The sequence below is a fragment of the Cyprinus carpio genome, chromosome A24 (assembly GCF_018340385.1).
Source record: "Cyprinus carpio isolate SPL01 chromosome A24, ASM1834038v1, whole genome shotgun sequence".
In the NCBI taxonomy this organism is placed as follows: Eukaryota; Metazoa; Chordata; class Actinopteri; order Cypriniformes; family Cyprinidae; genus Cyprinus; species Cyprinus carpio.
This window is the reverse complement of record NC_056595.1, coordinates 8,853,015-8,872,639: the sequence shown is the minus strand read 5'-3', so window position 1 is coordinate 8,872,639 and position 19,625 is coordinate 8,853,015. Positions and strand designations below refer to the sequence as shown.

General features: G+C 36.1%; 1 protein-coding gene across 5 annotated transcripts; it reads left to right on the top strand.

The window, feature by feature from the left end:
- The first annotated feature begins 1,955 nt into the window (after positions 1–1,955).
- LOC109064871 (transcription factor AP-2-alpha) lies at positions 1,956–13,373 on the top strand. Of its 5 annotated transcripts, XM_042714144.1 has the most exons (8): positions 1,956–2,007; positions 2,095–2,142; positions 6,117–6,536; positions 7,545–7,596; positions 9,058–9,286; positions 9,960–10,078; positions 11,288–11,429; positions 12,095–13,373. In XM_042714144.1, exons 1-8 carry the CDS (start codon positions 1,972–1,974, stop codon positions 12,381–12,383), a joined length of 1,335 nt encoding a protein of 444 aa, XP_042570078.1. In that variant the 5' UTR covers positions 1,956–1,971; the 3' UTR covers positions 12,384–13,373. The 5 variants fall into 5 exon arrangements, with proteins under 5 accessions (XP_042570078.1, XP_042570080.1, XP_042570082.1 ...); XM_042714146.1 differs by lacking the exons at positions 1,956–2,007; positions 2,095–2,142 and adding an exon at positions 3,759–3,908; XM_042714148.1 differs by lacking the exons at positions 1,956–2,007; positions 2,095–2,142 and adding an exon at positions 4,460–4,831 and having other exon boundaries at positions 6,115–6,536.
- Positions 13,374–19,625: the final 6,252 nt, after the last annotated feature.

Sequence of the window (19,625 nt, the reverse complement as noted above, 5' to 3'; positions counted from 1 at the left end):
TGTCCTCTGAGTCTTCCTCAGTAACACACCAACCACCCTCATGTCCTCCATCACCACATCCATGAATCTCCTCTTTGGTCTTCCTCTTCTCCTCCTGCCCGGTGGCTCCATCCTCAACAATCTTCTCCCAAAATACCCCGCATCCCTCCTATGCACATGCCCAAAACATCTTAGGCTTGCCTCTATCACTTTGTCAACAACCTGCGCTGTCCCTCTAATATTCCTTTTTCTGATCCTGTCCATTCTTGTCACTCCGAAAGAAATTTGCAGCATCTTCAACTCTGCCACCTACAGCTCCTTGTTTTTTTTTTGTTTTTGTTTTTTTGTGTGCCATCACCTCCAAGCCATACAACAGCTGGTTTCACTACCATCTTGAAAATTTCACCCTTCACTTACACTTAACTTACCCTTCTTGTTTACTTCTCTACCATACTCTCCGTTACTTTGGATAACTGACCCCAAGTATTTAAATTCATCCACCTTCACCACTTCTGCTCCTTGTAACTGTGCCATTCTGCTGCCCTCTCTTCCATTTGTACTCTGTCTTGTACCTTCACCTCTCCAAATTCACCTCTTGTTCCCTACTCTCACTTCAAATCACAATATCATCCACGAAAATCATAGTCCATGGGGATTCCTGCTTGATCCCATCCGTTAGCCTGTCCATCACCATTGCAAACAAGAAAGGACTAAGGTCCTTCCTCATACAGTACCACATCTGTAATCCACATTAATAAAGTAAATCGTAATGTTGTTGCAGTTTTTAAAAAATACCGTTAGATGGCGCCAGATAACCAAACGAGAAACATAACGTATATATGAAATTTAATGTTTTATTGGATTGTTTTTGCAATACCTTTGAATCCCAGTTAAAAGTGTGTTCATAAATATAATTTGTAGTAAAATAGAGCTATTTTGAGGCTCTCTTGTAATCATAAGACAAGAATGCCTATAATTGGCCTATTATTAAGATATTAAATTGACAGGTTGAAACGTTAAATACTAATAGACAGGTCTGACTCCTGCTGACTTTAGTAGCCTACAAATGGGTAGCCTATCTACTGTTTTCCAAAAGAGGGCGCCGGAGAACTTCAGGTGATTTAGAAGGAGACCATTTACATGACAATAATCTCTAACCTAGAAATTGTCACGCACATAACATGCTTGGCGCACAAAAATTAACAAATAAAATTAATAAAATAGTCAGTAGTCTTGTCAACACTGATATTAATCAAGAACTAACCGATGTCTTGAATGAGTAAAAGAAAATCCACAACAAAACTCGGAGCTGTTTTTGACGGACCTTCATTTTAATGTTATTATTATTATTATTATTATTATTTGGGTGCATCTTTTAGGCTACAGCAGTAGGCCTATACGTAGGCTACTCAAAAGGCTAATTTCTCATTTTGGCCTATTATTAGTTATTAGCCGATATCCGCATGTAGAGTTATTTTTCAAGAGTTTGGTCCATTGAGAAACACAGGCGGCCTACGCGTTTCCCCTCTCTAAATGTTATGTGTATTTGTTTTATTAGCCTACATATTTACATTAGCCTACATCTTTTTTTCTCTCTCTTTTTTAAATTAGTTCTATTATTATTATTATTATTATTATTATTATTATTATTATTATGTTAAAAATAGTGGGGGAAATGCTAGTGCTGCCTTAAACTGGTAAAAAATATATTACTACAGTGCTACCTTTTATAAGTTTAAAAGGATAAAACACCTTTTTCTTTTAGAGACAACGAATATAACTGTACAGTAGGCCTATCATCCGAAAACACAAGATGTAAAGACACTTGTACTTTTTATGCATGCTAACTGCATAATATTCATTTTTGACATTTTGACATTAAAACAGGAGACACGCTGCTTTCTGTTCATGCTAATGTGCAGCAGGAATCTCAACACTGCTTGTATCTTTTCAAGTTGTTATTGTCTTACACGTGCCCTTATAACAGAGCGCATGCGCCGTGAGGTGGTCCTCTGTTTTTATTGCCAGGTGAGTAGATTTTGTTCAGGTAAAGTGGATTTTTGCTAAAGAACATAAGACCCAATGAGATAACACTGTGTGATGTACCACATTCAGAAAGAAGACACAAGAATGTCAATAATGGGCAAAATGGGAGACTGGCAGGTACGTTCTTTATAAGGTATATGAGGGTGACGAAGGTGCACGTTTTTACTTTTGTATATTAGTGAGAAAATTACATCTTCTACACGGTAGCTTTTCATAACGTTTTTCAGACAGTATTAGTCATTAACCAATGTAAATAAAATGCTATACACAAAACCTGTAGTTCACGCAGGTACATTTGAGTTTGACACGGTAAGAGTGTAGGCAAAGGCAAGACAGCGGTGGAAAACAAAACATACAAACAAACAAAAAAAAAAATTCTCTAAAATAAAGCACTCTCTGGTGAGAGAGTCAGAATATGTTGTTAGATATTGAATACGCATACAGTTTATTTAATTTTGCTCATTGGTGTAAATGTTTTAATTTGACTCACTCATTTCCGACATTATTCCAATTGTGTTATTTTGTGCATGCCTACATAACGCATTTTCCTATAGTAACATAAACGGGAAATATTTTTTATAGTAATATAAACGGAAAAAAATATTTTCTCTATACACTTTTAAAAAAAGCAGTAATAAGCCACAATGTATCATTTGTGTCAATTCGATGTGGCCCATTATGTCATTGGAAAAAAAAAATGACTAAACAAAATAGAAAATCAGAAAATAAACGTGAATTAATCGTTTATTTTGCGAATACAAAACCGTAAATTGCCTAACTGACAGACTATGTTCATTTAGATACGAATATTGTGAATGGACAATTTTCCTACATGGAATATTGCCAAATAGTGCTAAGAATGAAGACTAGTTTTGCTTTTCTTTCGTGCGATTGGTTTCAATGATGCTGACCCCCCAATCAATAAGCAGCGAACAACAATGCAGGACATCCATCCGTTTCTATTGCGCGTTTCTCTGCCTTTCTTAATCGTCATTGTGTCTTAGTTTCTTTCGGGCTCTCATTAATGACAACTGGACTCACCCCACCAAAAATGGTCATGGAGATAAGGGAGAGACAACGCCTTACTGTAGACTCGGCGACCTGTCTCCTGACCTCATTCACATTTAACAAGCCTTGTTGTTGTGTTAATTATTTACATTTATCAAATTGCGCCGTTACAGACACTAAATAGATGTATACCTACTGAAGAATTGACTTGTTTTGCATAACACTATTGAGAGTATTTTACAGGCCCAGTCTCACTATAGGACTAAAACAACAGCATACAACATTTTAATAATACAATAATCCTTGTTTTACACTAAAACAAAACAATACCACACCACATCAGCATAACATTACTCAATATATATTTTACAGGCTGCTCTTGGGTTGTAGATTCGAAAACGCAGAACTTCTTGAAGAATGTATCTATGCAAAGCGGCCTTTGATAAAAATAAATACATAAATAAATAAATATAAAAAAGAGAAATCTTTTAAATTATTTTAAAATCTATTAATTCCTCTCTGAATTAATCCAGTTGGATGAATAATTCAAAGTCCTCCTTCACCACTGATATTAACCCCTGCATTTACAGTTCCCTTTGGAAATACAAATGAAACTCAGTAAAGGTATTCTCACTGGAATTCTCGTTGCAGTTTCTACCTGTGTATATTCATTGGCTTTGGTCTCTTGATATGCTAATGAGGGTTTTTACAGTAGAGCTCGAGTCTCTCTCTCCCACCATTAGAGGGAGATCTTAGAGCGCAGCTCGAGCCTTGTGCACTGTGTCAAACTCAAGCGAAGGCGCACTTCACTCTATCCACAACCAATGAAAATGCTTTGGAAATTAACTGATAATATAAAATATGAAGACTGCGAGGTAAGCGGCTTAACCAGGCTTTTAATAAAAAATATTGCATGATATTTACCATAATTCTGAATAATTCTATTTAAATCAGTCAGCTTTTATTTTTTATTTTTTTCTTGCTGTGTGTACCCTTTCATTTAACACAAGAACAAGTGATAAACAACATACTGCAATACTGCATGATCCAGAAAACATGTAATTTTCAACACAACAACAACAAGAATAAATACACGTATCACGCATTAAATGCCTGTATAATTTATGTACAAAAAAAAAATAATAATAATAATTACAACGTTGTAATATCGAAATGTCTGTATGAAAAATAGACAAGAAACAAACGTACTATACGTAAGTTTTGGTAATAATCAAACGTTAATTACAATGGATAATTTCGTTTCCAAATAAACGTAGGCCTATTTGTAAATTATTTTTAGGTTCTTTCTTGTCTTTCCCCTCTAGTATTTGGCATGATATTTTTGGTGAATGCAGTAATATATAGGAGTAGTTTTCGGAGTGGTGAAGCCAGTAAAACGTGTTTTCGCTCGTTTCTGGAGAATCAAACTCGCCGTGATCAGGAAAGAAACTATGCACTCGATGTGTCCGCGTGAGTTTATTTTTCTCGACGCACAGACTCGCATTAATTGTAAAACTTTATTAGCTGATATGAAAATCTTAGAGGGAAGTTTATTGGATGAGTATACACGCGTAAAGTTGGTTGAATATTTGCTCTGGTGGTGAGTTAAGCTGCATCGGCGTGTGTTGATGTGTCTTGGCCGTGATTAAATTCGTGGTGAGGGATGGTTAGTGGGCCATGGAGCAGGAACAGACGAAGACTAATGTGAAAAACAATGAGGTAGACGAGCATTCATTGAACAGTAAAAATGTGCCAGCCCAGATGCCCTCAGCGTTTGCTGGATTTTCACCAGAATCAGAGGTGCACATTGTTTCCTTCCCTGTGTTCTTCCCCCCTCGTTCTGTCTTTCTTTCACTTTTGCTTGCCCTCGAACCTTTTTAAAATGTACCCCCCTCTCTGATTCGTCAGACGCAGGAGAATGTCCCTCTTTTGTCTCTCTCTCCCTCTCTCACCCACTCACTCTCTCTCTCTCTCTCTCTCTCTCTCCTCATCTCTGATTAGATATACTGATTCCCCATTCAATGGACGTCATTTAGTGCAGTCTGCCTTGAGTTGCTTCCTCGCTTCACGCTCGATTTCCGACCATTCTTCTCTTATTAAGTATTCGTGTAATATTAATAGTCATGAATATCTAAACTATTAGGAGTGCAGAGGAAGATGCAGATCTGTGCTAACATGAGCTCAAGCGAGGGAACAGTTCACTGACAGAGCCAGGAGACGCCAAGGGGATCTAAGAAACTTTAGAGAAAATCATTGCGTCTAAAGAGCAGATGAAGAACAGTGGGAAATTACCCAGATTCTAATGGATTATTGCTTTTTTTGAACGCTGGCCACCGCCACCTCGCCCTACACTTATCATTGGCTTGATTTAATTTGCACGTCCATTTTCGTTTTGTCCCTCTGAAATTCTTGTCTTTTGAAGTCCTCGGAAATCCTCTCTGATGTTAGTGCACAGTTTTTCCGCGATGGTGAGTGACTGTCGGGAGTAAAGATCTGAAGACTGCGCTCAACATTTACTCTCCGATTGTTTGTTTTTTTATATTTAGTATCATTATTATTTTTATCCGGTCGTTTTGTCTGTTCCATCATGCAAGCGGTTATTGGTGGCATCAGATGCTATTACAAAGACTTTATACTTAATGTGAGCTCTGGTTATTTTTATTTGACTCTCGGTGGGATCTTTAATTGCTGAATGAATAACAAACCATCGATGTACATTTTAATGTAGAATAACACATTAGCTTATTCTATATTGATATTATTCTAATTTTAATGTAGTGTTGTTGTTTTTTATTTTTTTTGTTCTCGACCAAATCAAAGGCATGTTCGGTTTTCTGTTTTTTTTTCTCAAATAAATTAATAATAATAGTTATAATAATAAAAAGAGAAAAGAAAAAACAAACAGGTGAGGAGTCTTTTTTTATTGTGTGTGTGTGTGTATATATATATATATATATATATATATATATATATATATATATAATGGCACAGCCCGTTTACCCCAACTTGTGTGTGTGTGTGTGTGTGTGTGTATCTATGTATATAACAGCACTAAAAAAGCACTGTATCTTTCTTTCTCCTAAGATCGCCATGATGGGACCAGCAATGGCACAGCCCGTTTACCCCAACTGGGCAGCGTGGGCCAGTCTCCGTACACCAGCGCTCCTCCGCTCTCTCACACGCCTAACTCAGACTTCCAGCCTCCATACTTTCCGCCACCCTACCAGCCCATCTACCCGCAGTCTCAGGACCCTTACTCTCACGTTAATGACCCGTACTCCATTAACTCTCTGCACGCCCAGCCTCAGCCACAGCACCCGGGCTGGCCCGGCCAGCGGCAGAGTCAGGAGAGCAGCCTGCTGCACCAGCACCGCGGGTTACCGCATCAGCTGTGCAGAGAGTACCGCAGAGAAGTGCTACTTCCCTCGGGACACGGCATTGAGACTGGACTCACGGATTCAATCCCTATCCACGGAATACCTCACTCTTTAGAAGATGTTCAGGTAAGGAGAGAAGCTAAAATCTTATAACATGTAACATGTGACTCATACTCCAACGCCATTATTCGGATTTGCTGCTGGTACGATTTTCTGAAGAATCTCGGACAGTCCATTATCGTGTCACATATTTAAATTGTTCTTAATTTGTAGTTTTATTGAATATATTATATTAATGCACAACAGAATGAATTGGTAAAGTTGGTAAAAATGTGGAAGTTTTTAAATTGTAGTTTGAACGTAGGCCTAAATATAGGCTACTATTTAAATGTGTATTTGGAGGTAAATATCAATTATGTTCGATATTTTTGCCTTAATGGCCTATGGTAAACGTGGCATGTTTTGTAAGGAAAACAATTTAGGGGAAAAAATAATTTTATGTAAAATTCTGTTTTAAACGACAGAGCGAGTAGCCTAATAACAATAATAATAAAAAGTAATATAAAGAACCCCCCCCCCACCCCCTGCATGAATTAATGATTGGATTTTTATTTTTATTTTTATTTTTTTTCGCTATTGTTCATCCCAGTAAAAGTGGTGTACTGGGCTTTTTGATTAATATTGTCTGTCATTTTTGGATGTGATTCTTGGCTGACCCCCTTTTCATCAGTGATTCGATTGCCTTGTGCCTGCTGAAGAGATCTGACGAATCGAGTCTGGAAAAATTCTCTGTTCCACCCTAACTGCATGCTTTATAGGTTCCCCTTGTTTATTTTCTGGGTAGATACAATTCAAATAAATATATTTACTAATATTATATTTTATGATATAAAAACATAATTCAAGCTTTTGTTGTTTTAAATATATACTTTAAATAGTACAGACGTAATTAATATGGGACAAATATATGTACTTCTATAAAGATGCAGTTTATAGTGTGCGTAGTCATAAAAATAGCCTACTATTTAAAGCCTTTGTGCATTTTCTCATTGGATTGCATTTAATTTCGTTTGCAAAAAGTACGATGTTTTTGAACATTGTGATCATTATTAATATGCTTTTTGATCTTTGCAGCATGTTGAAGATCAAGGAATTCACATCCCAGACCAAACTGTAATCAAGAAAGGTAAGCAATTTCCTCTCAAATACCGTACGTGCTTCCACTAGCAGCTCTCCGCTCGTAAAGTCTACCCGTGCTTGCTGTGAGACAGATCAGGTTAATTTTTAGGCCTTGAGATAGCCTGACGATAAGGCGCAAACCATTTTAACCAAGTGTTCGTGTATTATACAGGTATGTGTGTTAATATGATGGTGCTTGACTTAGCTTAGTCTGTGACTAAATTTAAAATGGTAGCCTTTAATGAAATATGCTGAATGTTTCATTCAAAGATGATATGAGAAACGCGCGTAGAGACTTAGTTTATTATTAAACACATTTGTTAAATTAAACATATGCCTACTGTGTACATTTCAGTATAAGTCATTATTTTGCAATTACGTGTCTCTTTGTTTCGTTCGGATCGCAGATGGTCAAGGCTGTATAAGAATGAGTGTTTTGAGATCGAATTGTTTTCTCATATTTACGTGCGCTGTGGTTAGATTTGATTTTCTTCGTTTTAACAATGTAAAAGTTTTGACGGTAAATTTGATGCACCATGTATAAATCCATAAAAATACACGTTGCACATACACGTAATAATTGCGATTTCACGAGTTCGTTTAAACTCCTCTTGTCTCTATTAGTCTCCCCTGAGCTATTAATGTCACTAGTGATCTATCCAGTATGCCTGTGCTTATGTTTCCAGTTAGCACATAAAGAAACAATGGGTGCTGCATCAGGATTTAGGCCTGAACACTTATTTGCAAGCGCTCGAGTGTGAGTCTGAGTGTGTGCATTTCGGATCTGTGGGTGTCATTCATGTGCTTGTGTGGTTATTACCGACTGTTTAGAGATTAAAAAGAAATATAAGAAATAATACGCAGTTTCATTTGTCGGAAGTATTGGATTAAAAATGTATTAGGCTTGTTATTATTATTATTATTATTATTATTAGTATTACTATTATTATTTAAATAATAGTAAAATGCAATACGTTTATAAACGCTCCCGTGGATTATGCCTCTCTCTCTCTCTCTCTCTCTCTCTATCTCTCCGTTTATCAGTTTCTGTTTTATGAATTCCAACAAATAACAGCTACACTGAACAGTTAGTGGAAAATTTGAGGCAAAGCCATGCTTGTTGAACTGTCATTTTCTCCGAGCTTAGTGTTGAGTCACCATTGCGACAATATGAAATATTTTGATGCCTGGGCCACTTCATTACTTGGGGCATATTGCAGCAGTTACATTCATGAGCTGAATGAAAAGCTATTGCTGTGGTACCTATTTTCCTTCCTCTCTGATAAGACCATGTTGCCTTTGATTCCACGTAGGCGTGCGAGATGATATGCATATAAACGCATATGTCTAATCTTACTCAAAACTGCCTGCTGCATAGCAATTCATCTTTTTTCCGCATTTGGTTGGTGCTGTAGACTGAAATGGGGGGCCTAAACATGTTCTTTTTTTCTTTCTTTTTTTTCTCAAGGTCCTGTTTCCATATCTAAGAACAACAGCAATGTCTCTGCCATACCAATAAATAAAGACGGGCTTTTTGGGGGTGTGGTAAACCCAAACGAAGTATTCTGTTCGGTTCCGGGTCGTCTGTCTCTTCTTAGCTCAACGTCAAAGTACAAAGTCACAGTAGCGGAGGTGCAGAGACGGCTTTCTCCGCCTGAGTGCCTAAACGCTTCCCTGCTCGGCGGGGTCTTGAGAAGGTGAGCTGGACATCTATTGCATATATCAGTAATTAGCCTTTATATTATCAAGCTTTCCGTCGCCACAACCCAGCGAAATTGCTGCCTATTAAAAATCATAAATCAACACAGGCAAAATTCTGAACCTGAATATTATATATATATATACTTACTAGTAGTGGCCTACCCAACTGCAATGAGCACATGCTGTAATATCTTAATGCAGCACAGAGTTAATAGACACTTGTAACCTTAGTGTGGCAGTTACTGTACATCATTCTCACGTGATGACAGTGGGGAAATAAAAATGTGTTTTATTTATATATTTATTTAGAGTTATACTTTTGAAACATTACATGGCATCCCCTAAAACAAAATGTCTTAAAAAGTAGAGGTCTTTCTTTAGTCTTTTAGCATAAGAAGTAACTTGAAGTGCTGTTATCTAAACTAAACAGGTCTCTTGGGGGACAAACGACTGATTCCTCTTCTTTTTTCTTTTCTTTTTTTTAATTATTCAAGGTTATGCGTGCTCCAGGCTATTATAAATATTATTTATTTTAATATAAATGATATGTAAATATATAACATGTATAATGTATAGCAAATATCTTGAATAGCAATAAGATAAATAATTATAACATAATTATAACACGTGTAATAACATTTAATAACATTTTTGTAATTTACTTCAAAGGGCAAAATCTAAGAATGGCGGAAGATCTTTAAGAGAAAAACTAGATAAAATCGGATTAAATCTACCAGCAGGAAGACGCAAAGCTGCCAATGTTACTCTCTTGACGTCACTGGTGGAAGGTAAGTTTGCTGATAAATATATATTTTTTTAATAAAGCAGGTGTTTATTGCTGCTACATGAGAGACATTCTAAATCAGCATTTGCATTAGAGTTTGTCTTGCAAGCAACAAAGCTGAAGGATAAAAGAAAAGAGAACGGATTCCAGAGATACAATTTGGAAAAAAAAATTGTGTGATTACAGGAATCCCATACATGTTGTCATTATTATTATTATTATTATTATTATTATTATTATTATTATTATTATTATTATTATTATGTGTGGATTTTATTCTTGCCTGCTTGATGCAGTTGACCTTCAGGGTGAAAGGCTATTACAAAATATAAATTAGTTAATTATGTTGCACTGCGAAGATACCATTGCTGTTGAATAAATCCATTTTGCTTGCAAAGTTGGAGGTGATTATTCCGTGCAGTGGTATTTGGTGTGCCATGGGTTTTAAAGGTGAAAGCTGGAGACGGTTCATTGGTTCCTGTTAATCATTGCCGCTGAAGACTGAATGTAATATTCATCGTGCTTCATTGAAATTTAGTCTTGTATGGTAATGAGCCTGAAGAATTGTATGATTCCAGCGAGATAAGGGCGAGGGGGTGGGGTGGTGGACACGCAAGCAGACGCTGATTTAGTCGGAGGACACTGGCTTTCTGAAGTGCTGTTATTGTTTATGATCTACTCCATTTTATGGAAAGCAGTTTAGTAGCGTTGAGCTTTGATGCTAATTGGCGCATGCGTTCTTCCGGATTCTAGGCTTATGACAGGAAGGCTCGCAGTAAAAACCCAACTGTTTCAGGAAATTAAAACCAACGAAAGAAAGATAGAAAGAAAGAAGAAAAAGAAGAACAACAAGAAGAAAGGCAAACACACATATCTAGTCGGCGTAAACTATGCATGGCTAAAGTATAAGGAGGTTTACCTCCCTTGTTTTTAGCTGTTTTATACAGAAAATCCTTCTAATATTGATAAAAGGATCACGAATCAATGACTAGGTGTCATTTATATTCTAGTGTTCTATATCTGGTGTTCTGTTAATCTCACAAGGAGGGCACATTTTGATGCTTGAACGATGTCAGAATTTATAAAGACCGATGTCCTGCTCAGTGGTCGAGGAGATTAATTAGATGACAATTATGAAAAATGTTAAATTGTAGATTACTCTACATTTTATTGCAGTAACATGCTACACACACTGACTCTCGTTTTCTTCTAGGCGAAGCGGTGCATCTGGCCAGAGATTTTGGTTATGTATGCGAGACTGAGTTTCCAGCCAAGGCGGCAGCTGAATACGTGAACCGACAGCATTCCGACCCAAATGAACAAGTCCAAAGAAAAAACATGTTATTGGCAACGAAGTAAGTGCTATAACTATTTAGATGTCAACGCACATTTCACTGGTTATGACAGGATTTTTTTTTTTTTACTCTCTCGGTAATTGGCATGTTGTAGGCTATTTAACACCATATTGAAAATTGCTTTCCGCTAGATACACAGGTGCCATATCTATCTGGGCTATAGCTTTTAATAAATATGGCTGGAGTCAATGTCTGCATTTTGGAAACAAGTGGTTTCGTAAAATACAATATTTGCATTATTCGCAACCTGTAACGATTTAGTATTTTCTCGTAATTTCATTTTTAGATTTCCTGAAAAATGAATTAATTAATTAAAAAAAACAAACAAAAAAACACCACTCTGAATAAAAATATATTAATCATAAAAAAAGCAATAGTGCGATGACGCTCTTCATTAAAAGTCATGGAGCCTAGCTTGTAGGTGAAGGCTAATTAAATTCTTACGTAGGCTATGCATTTGACGTATTACTGACATCTAGCCTGCGACTCACTTTTCAGACTGAGATGTCCATCGCTCTGATGGACACTGCCATTGATTAAGGGACACATAAGGAGCACGTAGTCTTAATACTGTATTAATAAAGCACAGTCTTAATTCTGACTTAATACCTTCAACTGTAATTAGTTTCATCCTGACACACATCCTGCATTGTGTCTCCTTCTAGACAAATCTGCAAAGAGTTCATGGACCTGCTCTCTCAAGACCGCTCACCTTTGGGGAATTCACGTCCACAGCCCATTCTTGAGCCTGGGATTCAGAGCTGTTTGACCCACTTCAGTCTTATTTCTCACGGATTCGGGACTCCGGCCATGTGCGCGGCCCTCACGGCGCTGCAGAACTATCTGACGGAGGCCATTAAAGCCATGGACAAAATGTACCTGAACAACAATCCTAACAGCCACAATGAGACGGGGTCGAAGGCGGGTGACAAAGACGAAAAGCACAGAAAGTGATGTCCAGCTACCACATCCCAATTGATGACAAAATACATAGGCTATATAGCAAACACTAGTGATCAAGATGAAACACTGAACGCAGCACCTCCAGATCCTGACATTTTGGAACTTTTTTTTTTTTTTTTTAATAATAATAATAATAAAAACAGTTCACTTTGGGATTCGTGGACAAGGCATTTCTTTAAATCAAAATAAAGCAGTGTGCCAATGAAAGGATTATAGATCTGCCACAGCAGGACTTTTCATGAACTCCCTTTGTATGAGTTAAACGGACTAAAAATCAGCGAATCAGTACGATTGTAATCGATTGTATGAAATGATCGTACAATCATTTACGATTGTAGCCATGTGACAACAAGAAGCTGAAAGATTTTTTTTATTATTATTATTATTTTTTTTTTTATCAGTATTGTGAATAATGAACTTGAAAGAAATCTACAGCTCCATGCCATGACTTCAAGAACTGACTTTTCACTCGACCAAGCGACCAACTTGAACTTTGAATTTCAACACGATTCACGGTTATATGAGGGAATCTGTGTACATGTATGTATATATTTATTTATGTGTAATTTAATGGGAATTGTAAATATGGTACGTCTGTTCAAATTTCTTTTTTATTTATCTGGTGCCTCCTATTTTAGTGGGTTTTAATATTCGCTTAGTTCTTCATGTGATTTTATGGTTTTTAGAAAACAGAAGTTTGGGGTATTCTTCTCTGGGATATTTCAATTTAGCCCTCTTGTAGCATGTTGAGGCGACACTGAAGCAAGTGAACAAATTTAAAAGAAATAAACATCAACTTCTCTATATATTATCCTTATGCCATTCAGTTTTAGATCGAAAAAGGTCATTGCAGAGACCCAGACGATGCTAGTTTTGTGTTTCTATCTTCTTGTTTTTATACGAGCTTTTTATGTGTTGTGCTAATCACCTCTTGTTCTTCCCTCAAAGCACCACAAAAGCAATAAATGGATATTGTCTTACGAATTCTTCTTCTTTTTCTTCCTCCTTTTTTTTTTTTTTATAATAAATTAAACATTTGGGACCATCTAATATCTTGTGTGTCCACTGTCTGAATTGGAGGCTGTTTTATCTGTATGATATAAACATGTGCTGGCAATAGCTCCCATGTCACAAAAAAAAATAAAAAAAATAAAAAATAAATAAAAAAAAAATAAAAAAAATAAAAAATAAATAAATAAATAAATAAATAAATAAATAAATAAATAAATAAATAAATAACCTAAAAATAAATAAACATTTGATACGCTTCATGTCGATTTTTATTCATTCCCAACTCTAATCACACCACCAATCCGTACGTACCTCTTTCGCTCGTTCGCTCCCCCTCTCTTTTTATTCAGCAGAGTTACTGTAATTGAGTTTAACTCTCCCTTGACGATTGCTCCATGCAATAAGCAGCTGAACCCATTGTTTCTCTCAAGTATAATAATAATACTAATACTAATAAACTTGCTTTTAACTATTAGTTCGAAGTACAGGATCGTTCAAATATGGCAGGGAGCTTTTTGCAAAGCCAAATGACTCAGAAAACAATGAATTCTCTTTCGTGTTTGAAGTGAATGTGTGTAGTTTAAACCCTGCAGCTAGAGCGCTCTTTAAATCAGTCAGATGTAGAATCCAGCTGAAGGTTAGTGCAGTTGCCATTTTCATGCCTTTATTTGTAGACGTCACATTACTTCTAAAAGACTGTCTCTATGCTAAATATTTATGTCATTAAAATGCAGATCCATAGTTCGCTGAAATCAGTTTACAGTTCGTTTGAAAGAAATGGTGGGCATGGCACTTTAGCGTTAAAACGAAAAGCAGCATGCATGTCATAATTTTACTCTTCCAATTTCGTTTAATCATTGGGTACACTTGCAGATAATGTCATGCCGGAACACGTATGGTTATTTTTTGCATTGCATAACTCAGATTCAAACAGAGTTTGATTGTTTATTGATAGCATGCGCCTGGAAATCAATCTCCATTGGAGCTTGCTGGATTTGCTGAATTCTGGTCATGTACAGCAGTCAGCAGACGTCTGTCATGACAATGCAAAGAGATGTCTGCACACTATTTTCACCGTAGTGGCCATTTATTAAATAAATAAATTAAAATATTCCCCCCCCTTTCTTTCTGTGATTAGTCTGTTCGATGCAATTGTTTTCAAATAACATGAACGGAGCCTAACTGTACATGTCCTTGGCATAATTGCAATGAACAGTGCAGCAGCAGGTGAAGCGAGGCATTGTCTGTCAAGACCGTTTTTGTAGGCTTCTTCTCAGATTGTGTGTGGGATTCTAACCTCGGGCACAATAGCTCTCTCAGAAAGGATACCCGACTGCTCCTCCTGTTCAGGCGCAGAAAAAAGCGCATAAATAGTCATTTTAAGGGAAATCACAATCATGTTAAAACGTATTAATCGGAATTGGGAATTCCTTCATGTGCATGTGTCATTAACGATAATGTGATTGATCAAACATATTAGAGACCAAACGATTTTTTTTTAAATTTATTTATTTATTTACATTTTTTTTTTTAACGCAGTGAAAGCATTTGGATATACCACACAAGCATTAGCGTTAGCGTTATGCCCTTTTATTCATAAAAAAACACCAGACATATCGCGTGTATTCACATACGCAGAACACAGAAACCATGTAATTTTTATTTATTTATTTATTTTTTATTTAAGTTGAAATAGTTGAACAGAATAATGCCATGCAGCAAAATTAAAATATCTAAAACTCAGAGTAGCCTTGGAGTTTAGGGCAATACCCTCTGATTTCGGTTACTTCTCTAGCCTACATAACCTCCCGCATCTATATCAGTTGCAACAATATCAATGACATAATTTGTGTTTTGTTTTATCATTTCCCCCAGATCAATATTATTTTTACTGAAGACATTTTCGCACAATCTGCAGAATATACATATACACACACACACACACACACACACACACACACACACACACACACACACACACACAACCACATATATATATTATATATATATATACACACACACACACACACACACACACACACACACACACACACACACACACACACACATAAGCGAAAGTAAATGTTCAGACACATAGCATACTCTCTCTCTCTCTCTCTCTCTCTCTCTCTCTGTCTTTCTCACACGCGCTCGCGCTCACACACGCACACACACAGTTTGGATTTGGAGGTGGGTTTGGGTATGAGACACAATTACGCAAGCGCGTTTGGATTTGCTTCGCACTTTAAATCGTTGATTTATTTTGATTGACTAATTTACTTTAACTTCTCTCAATAGGAACGAAAGCCTCTAAATTAAAACCTAAAACTTTTTCTGGGCATCCTATGATAATTATAACTGCTTATTGCAGTATTGGTGTGAAATAGGTTGTTCTTAATAACAATACATTTTTCAAAAATATACGTTCCACAGTTTAATTACTAATATTAAACAGCGTGGTAATAACTTTAATTCACATCTATAGGCTAAATGGTATACGACGAGCTCCATATAATGATACACATAGCAGGAAATCTCATAAGCCTACTTTAGTTCACCTTGGGCTACTTTTTAAATATGGATGTAATTGTTTATTTATAACTTACAGAAAAGCCTTGATTAGATTTAATTTGCCATATTTATTGATAACTTTTTAGTTATCACAGCTTACATTTTGTTTGGCAGTATTGATACTGGAAAAGATTTTGGCCTTTGACCTTTGCACTTGTCAGCTCCCGTAAAGAAGTTTTGGGTAATACTGATCAATACAAATGCTAGTTTGGTACTCTGCATCTTCGTAAAAAAAAAATAAATAAATAAATAAATAATAATAAAAAAGTACGAAGCAATTTAGAATGATCTTAAGAGCATGATTTGAAACACAATCAGTAAACATTTATTCAAATATCATAATATCCTCTGTTGTTGTGAGCAAACAAGTTGAACTGAAATATATATTGACATATTTTAAGAAATAAACTACAGTAATATGTTTACCTTATGTTAATAAAAATTAATCAAAGGGAGGTTGCAAAGCGATAAATAAAATTGTTAAAATTGATGAATGTTGAATCAAATGGAAACAAATGGCGTTAATGTCTCAAACGTGGAAAATGTTTATTTGATTGCGGTTATTATAAGTATTATTACGTTTTTATAGCCTATATTGCCTCACGCAGAATGACTGCTTATCTAAACCCTGACGCTTAGGAATGTTGTAGGAAGGGAAAAAAAACATTGTTCAGGACAAATGACACACATCCCCAATCGAATGAAGTGATTCTATTTCAATGAAGCTTTCAGTGGAGCGTAAAATGGTTAATTGTGTTGGACTCATAACTTCATCACCCACTCAACTCAACCCCTCCTGACTAAATAGAGCGGGCCCCCTAATGTCAAAAGAGGTCAGAAGCTTCATCAAATCATGAATGATTACTTGAGACATAAGGCAATCGATTAGACAACATTAAGTGCCTTTGAATAAACAAATTATTCTAAATAAGTGGACTATTTTATGAATGCAGAAATTTTGCGTTTGGATATAGACTGAAGCCCCCCCCCCCCAAATTAAATTAAATTAAATTAAATTAAATTAAATTAAATTAAATTAAATTAAATTAAAAATTGGTTTATTGGCATGACTGTAAATTATACAATAAATTTATGAAGTTTATGAATCTCTCTCTCTCTCTCTCTCTCTCTCTCTCACACACACACACACACACACACACTCACTCAGCGCTAAGCTGCTTGATTGTTAACATTTTACACGTTTGTCAAAGGGTGTACAGCACTACTTATAGAACAGAAAAATTGGTTGCGTTCACTGAGTTGACTTTGTGCTTCTTTTTACTTGATATTCCAAGATTCTTCAGATCCGCGTAGACTTTTAATTGCTGGACTTTATGAAAAAAATAAATAAATAGGTAAATAGAAAATACATTTTCTTTGGGAATTGAAAAAGTAAGTAAAATTAAGGGGGAAATAAAAGAACAAACGAAGATTAAAAAAAAAAAGATAGCTATGACAACGGAACAAGGTTGAACGTTTGATTATGCTAACCGTGTATCTTAGGAACTCAACAGTTCAGTTTTTCAGTCATTAAAATCTTAATAAAACTACACGCCCTGACATCGTACATCCGAGTTCTTTACACATTCGTGTGCACCCCAAAATAAAGAGTCCACAACCGTGTTATGTTTCAACCGTGTTATGTTTCGCCCTTTTCCTCCAAATAGTTGATATTCTAGTTTCTGCCTCCCTCTCTCTCCTCATTCTCTGAAGCCAGCCGGGGGGGAGTGTCGCCGCAGGCCAAACATATGCTTCTTTCCATTGCACTAATCCAAATTCAGCGTGCAGGAATAATTGCTGGAGTGGCCGTGCTTTCGCAGGGCTTTGTCCCGCTCTGGCTCCCGTCAGCCAGGCACACGCCATTTCAATCAACTGCTTTTGAGGGCTGTCTCTTTTTATCAAACCTCAGAACCTCGCCAGTAATGTGAACATTTAACAAACCGCTTCACGCTTCACCAAGAGCATGTTCTGCGTATGAAGGGACCTGCAGTCTCTGTATGTTTGTTTTGGGTATTTCCTTGTTGGTTAGAGTTTTATTCATAGCGTTGCTTATCCCAATTTATAACCCTTCTCGAAGTGATGCCTCATTGAGTCGATTACAGTGAAATTATCAAAAGCCAAATCTTGTGATATTTAACAAATGCCGACACTATCCGCACGTCATGGGCTATTTCTACTTGATCTGACACTTAAATGTTATTATATTAGATATTACTGACTAGAATAAAATTATTTAGATATAACAACATATTTAGTCGTTAAAACTGAATATTTTAGTGAACAAACAATCATTTTACGCTCTTGAAAAAAATAAATAAATAAATAAATGACTTAAAACTGGCATCCGACAGGCAAAATTGCTCTTCAGAATTCGAAATGTCAAGGGACAGAAATAAGACACGTCTCTGACAAAATAATGTCACGTTTTAAAGAACTGATTTGGTTATGTGAATGACTATGAAAAGTTCCGAATGGCAGGCCTTTATGAAGGTCATTGGACATGCAATGGCCATACAGTGTGCCGTAAAAAATAAAATACAATAAAATAAATAAATAAACAAATAAATAAATGAAATAAATAAAACAGATAAATAGATAAATAATTTATCCAGTAATTGTACCAAATAAACAGAAGACAACTTTCAGGTAAAGCATTAACGCTGAAAAGTCAGAATTAAAAATATGATTCTGTTGCTACACAGTCTACACAGTTTATTTCGACTTATGAAACATTTGTAGCCCCTGCATTAAGTCTTACCCACAAGTTTGTTGAGAAAAAAATGTATTTTTATTTTTATTATTATTATTATTATTATAATTATTATTAATGGTACACTTTCTGTTAGGTGTCTTAACTGGCTATTTAAATACTTACCGTGTGAGTGTTGTACATTGTACTTTAACTTACCTGCATGTAATTACATAATGCTACTACTACTTATACGAATATATATGTATATATATATATATATATATAAACACACACACACACTATATAATATATATATATATATATATATATATATATATATATATATATAACACACACACACACACACACACACACACACACACACACACACACACACACACACACACACACACACACAATAAAGCGCTATATAAATGCATCATTCATTCATATATCTATATCTATATCTATATATGTGTGTGTGTGTGTGTGTGTGTGTGTAGTGTAGTGTAGGTAGAGAGAAGGATTGGTTTCTTGTTAAATTGCTTATTGAATTATTTTACTGACTTGTTGAATGCTGTTATTTTACTGTCTTTGAACCTTTTTCTGTGAATCAGTGATGAAAATAAGTTGGCCCATTACCTTGGGAATCGCATGTTTTCATGGAAAAGGGCACACACACACACACACACACACACACACACACACACACACACACACACACACACACACACACACACACACACACACACACACACACACACACACACACACAGAGGGGTGGGGGGAAGAGAATTAATAGACGTGATAATTTCACACTAAAGAAGAACACTATTTCATGTGGCTCTATCTATTCCATCAGAGCGCAGCTGCGCTGTTATGATGAAGTTTGATGATGATGGTCTGAATCTTCCTCCAGGCGACTCATAGCTGCAGGCAGTGCCAGTGCCCGACCCTGA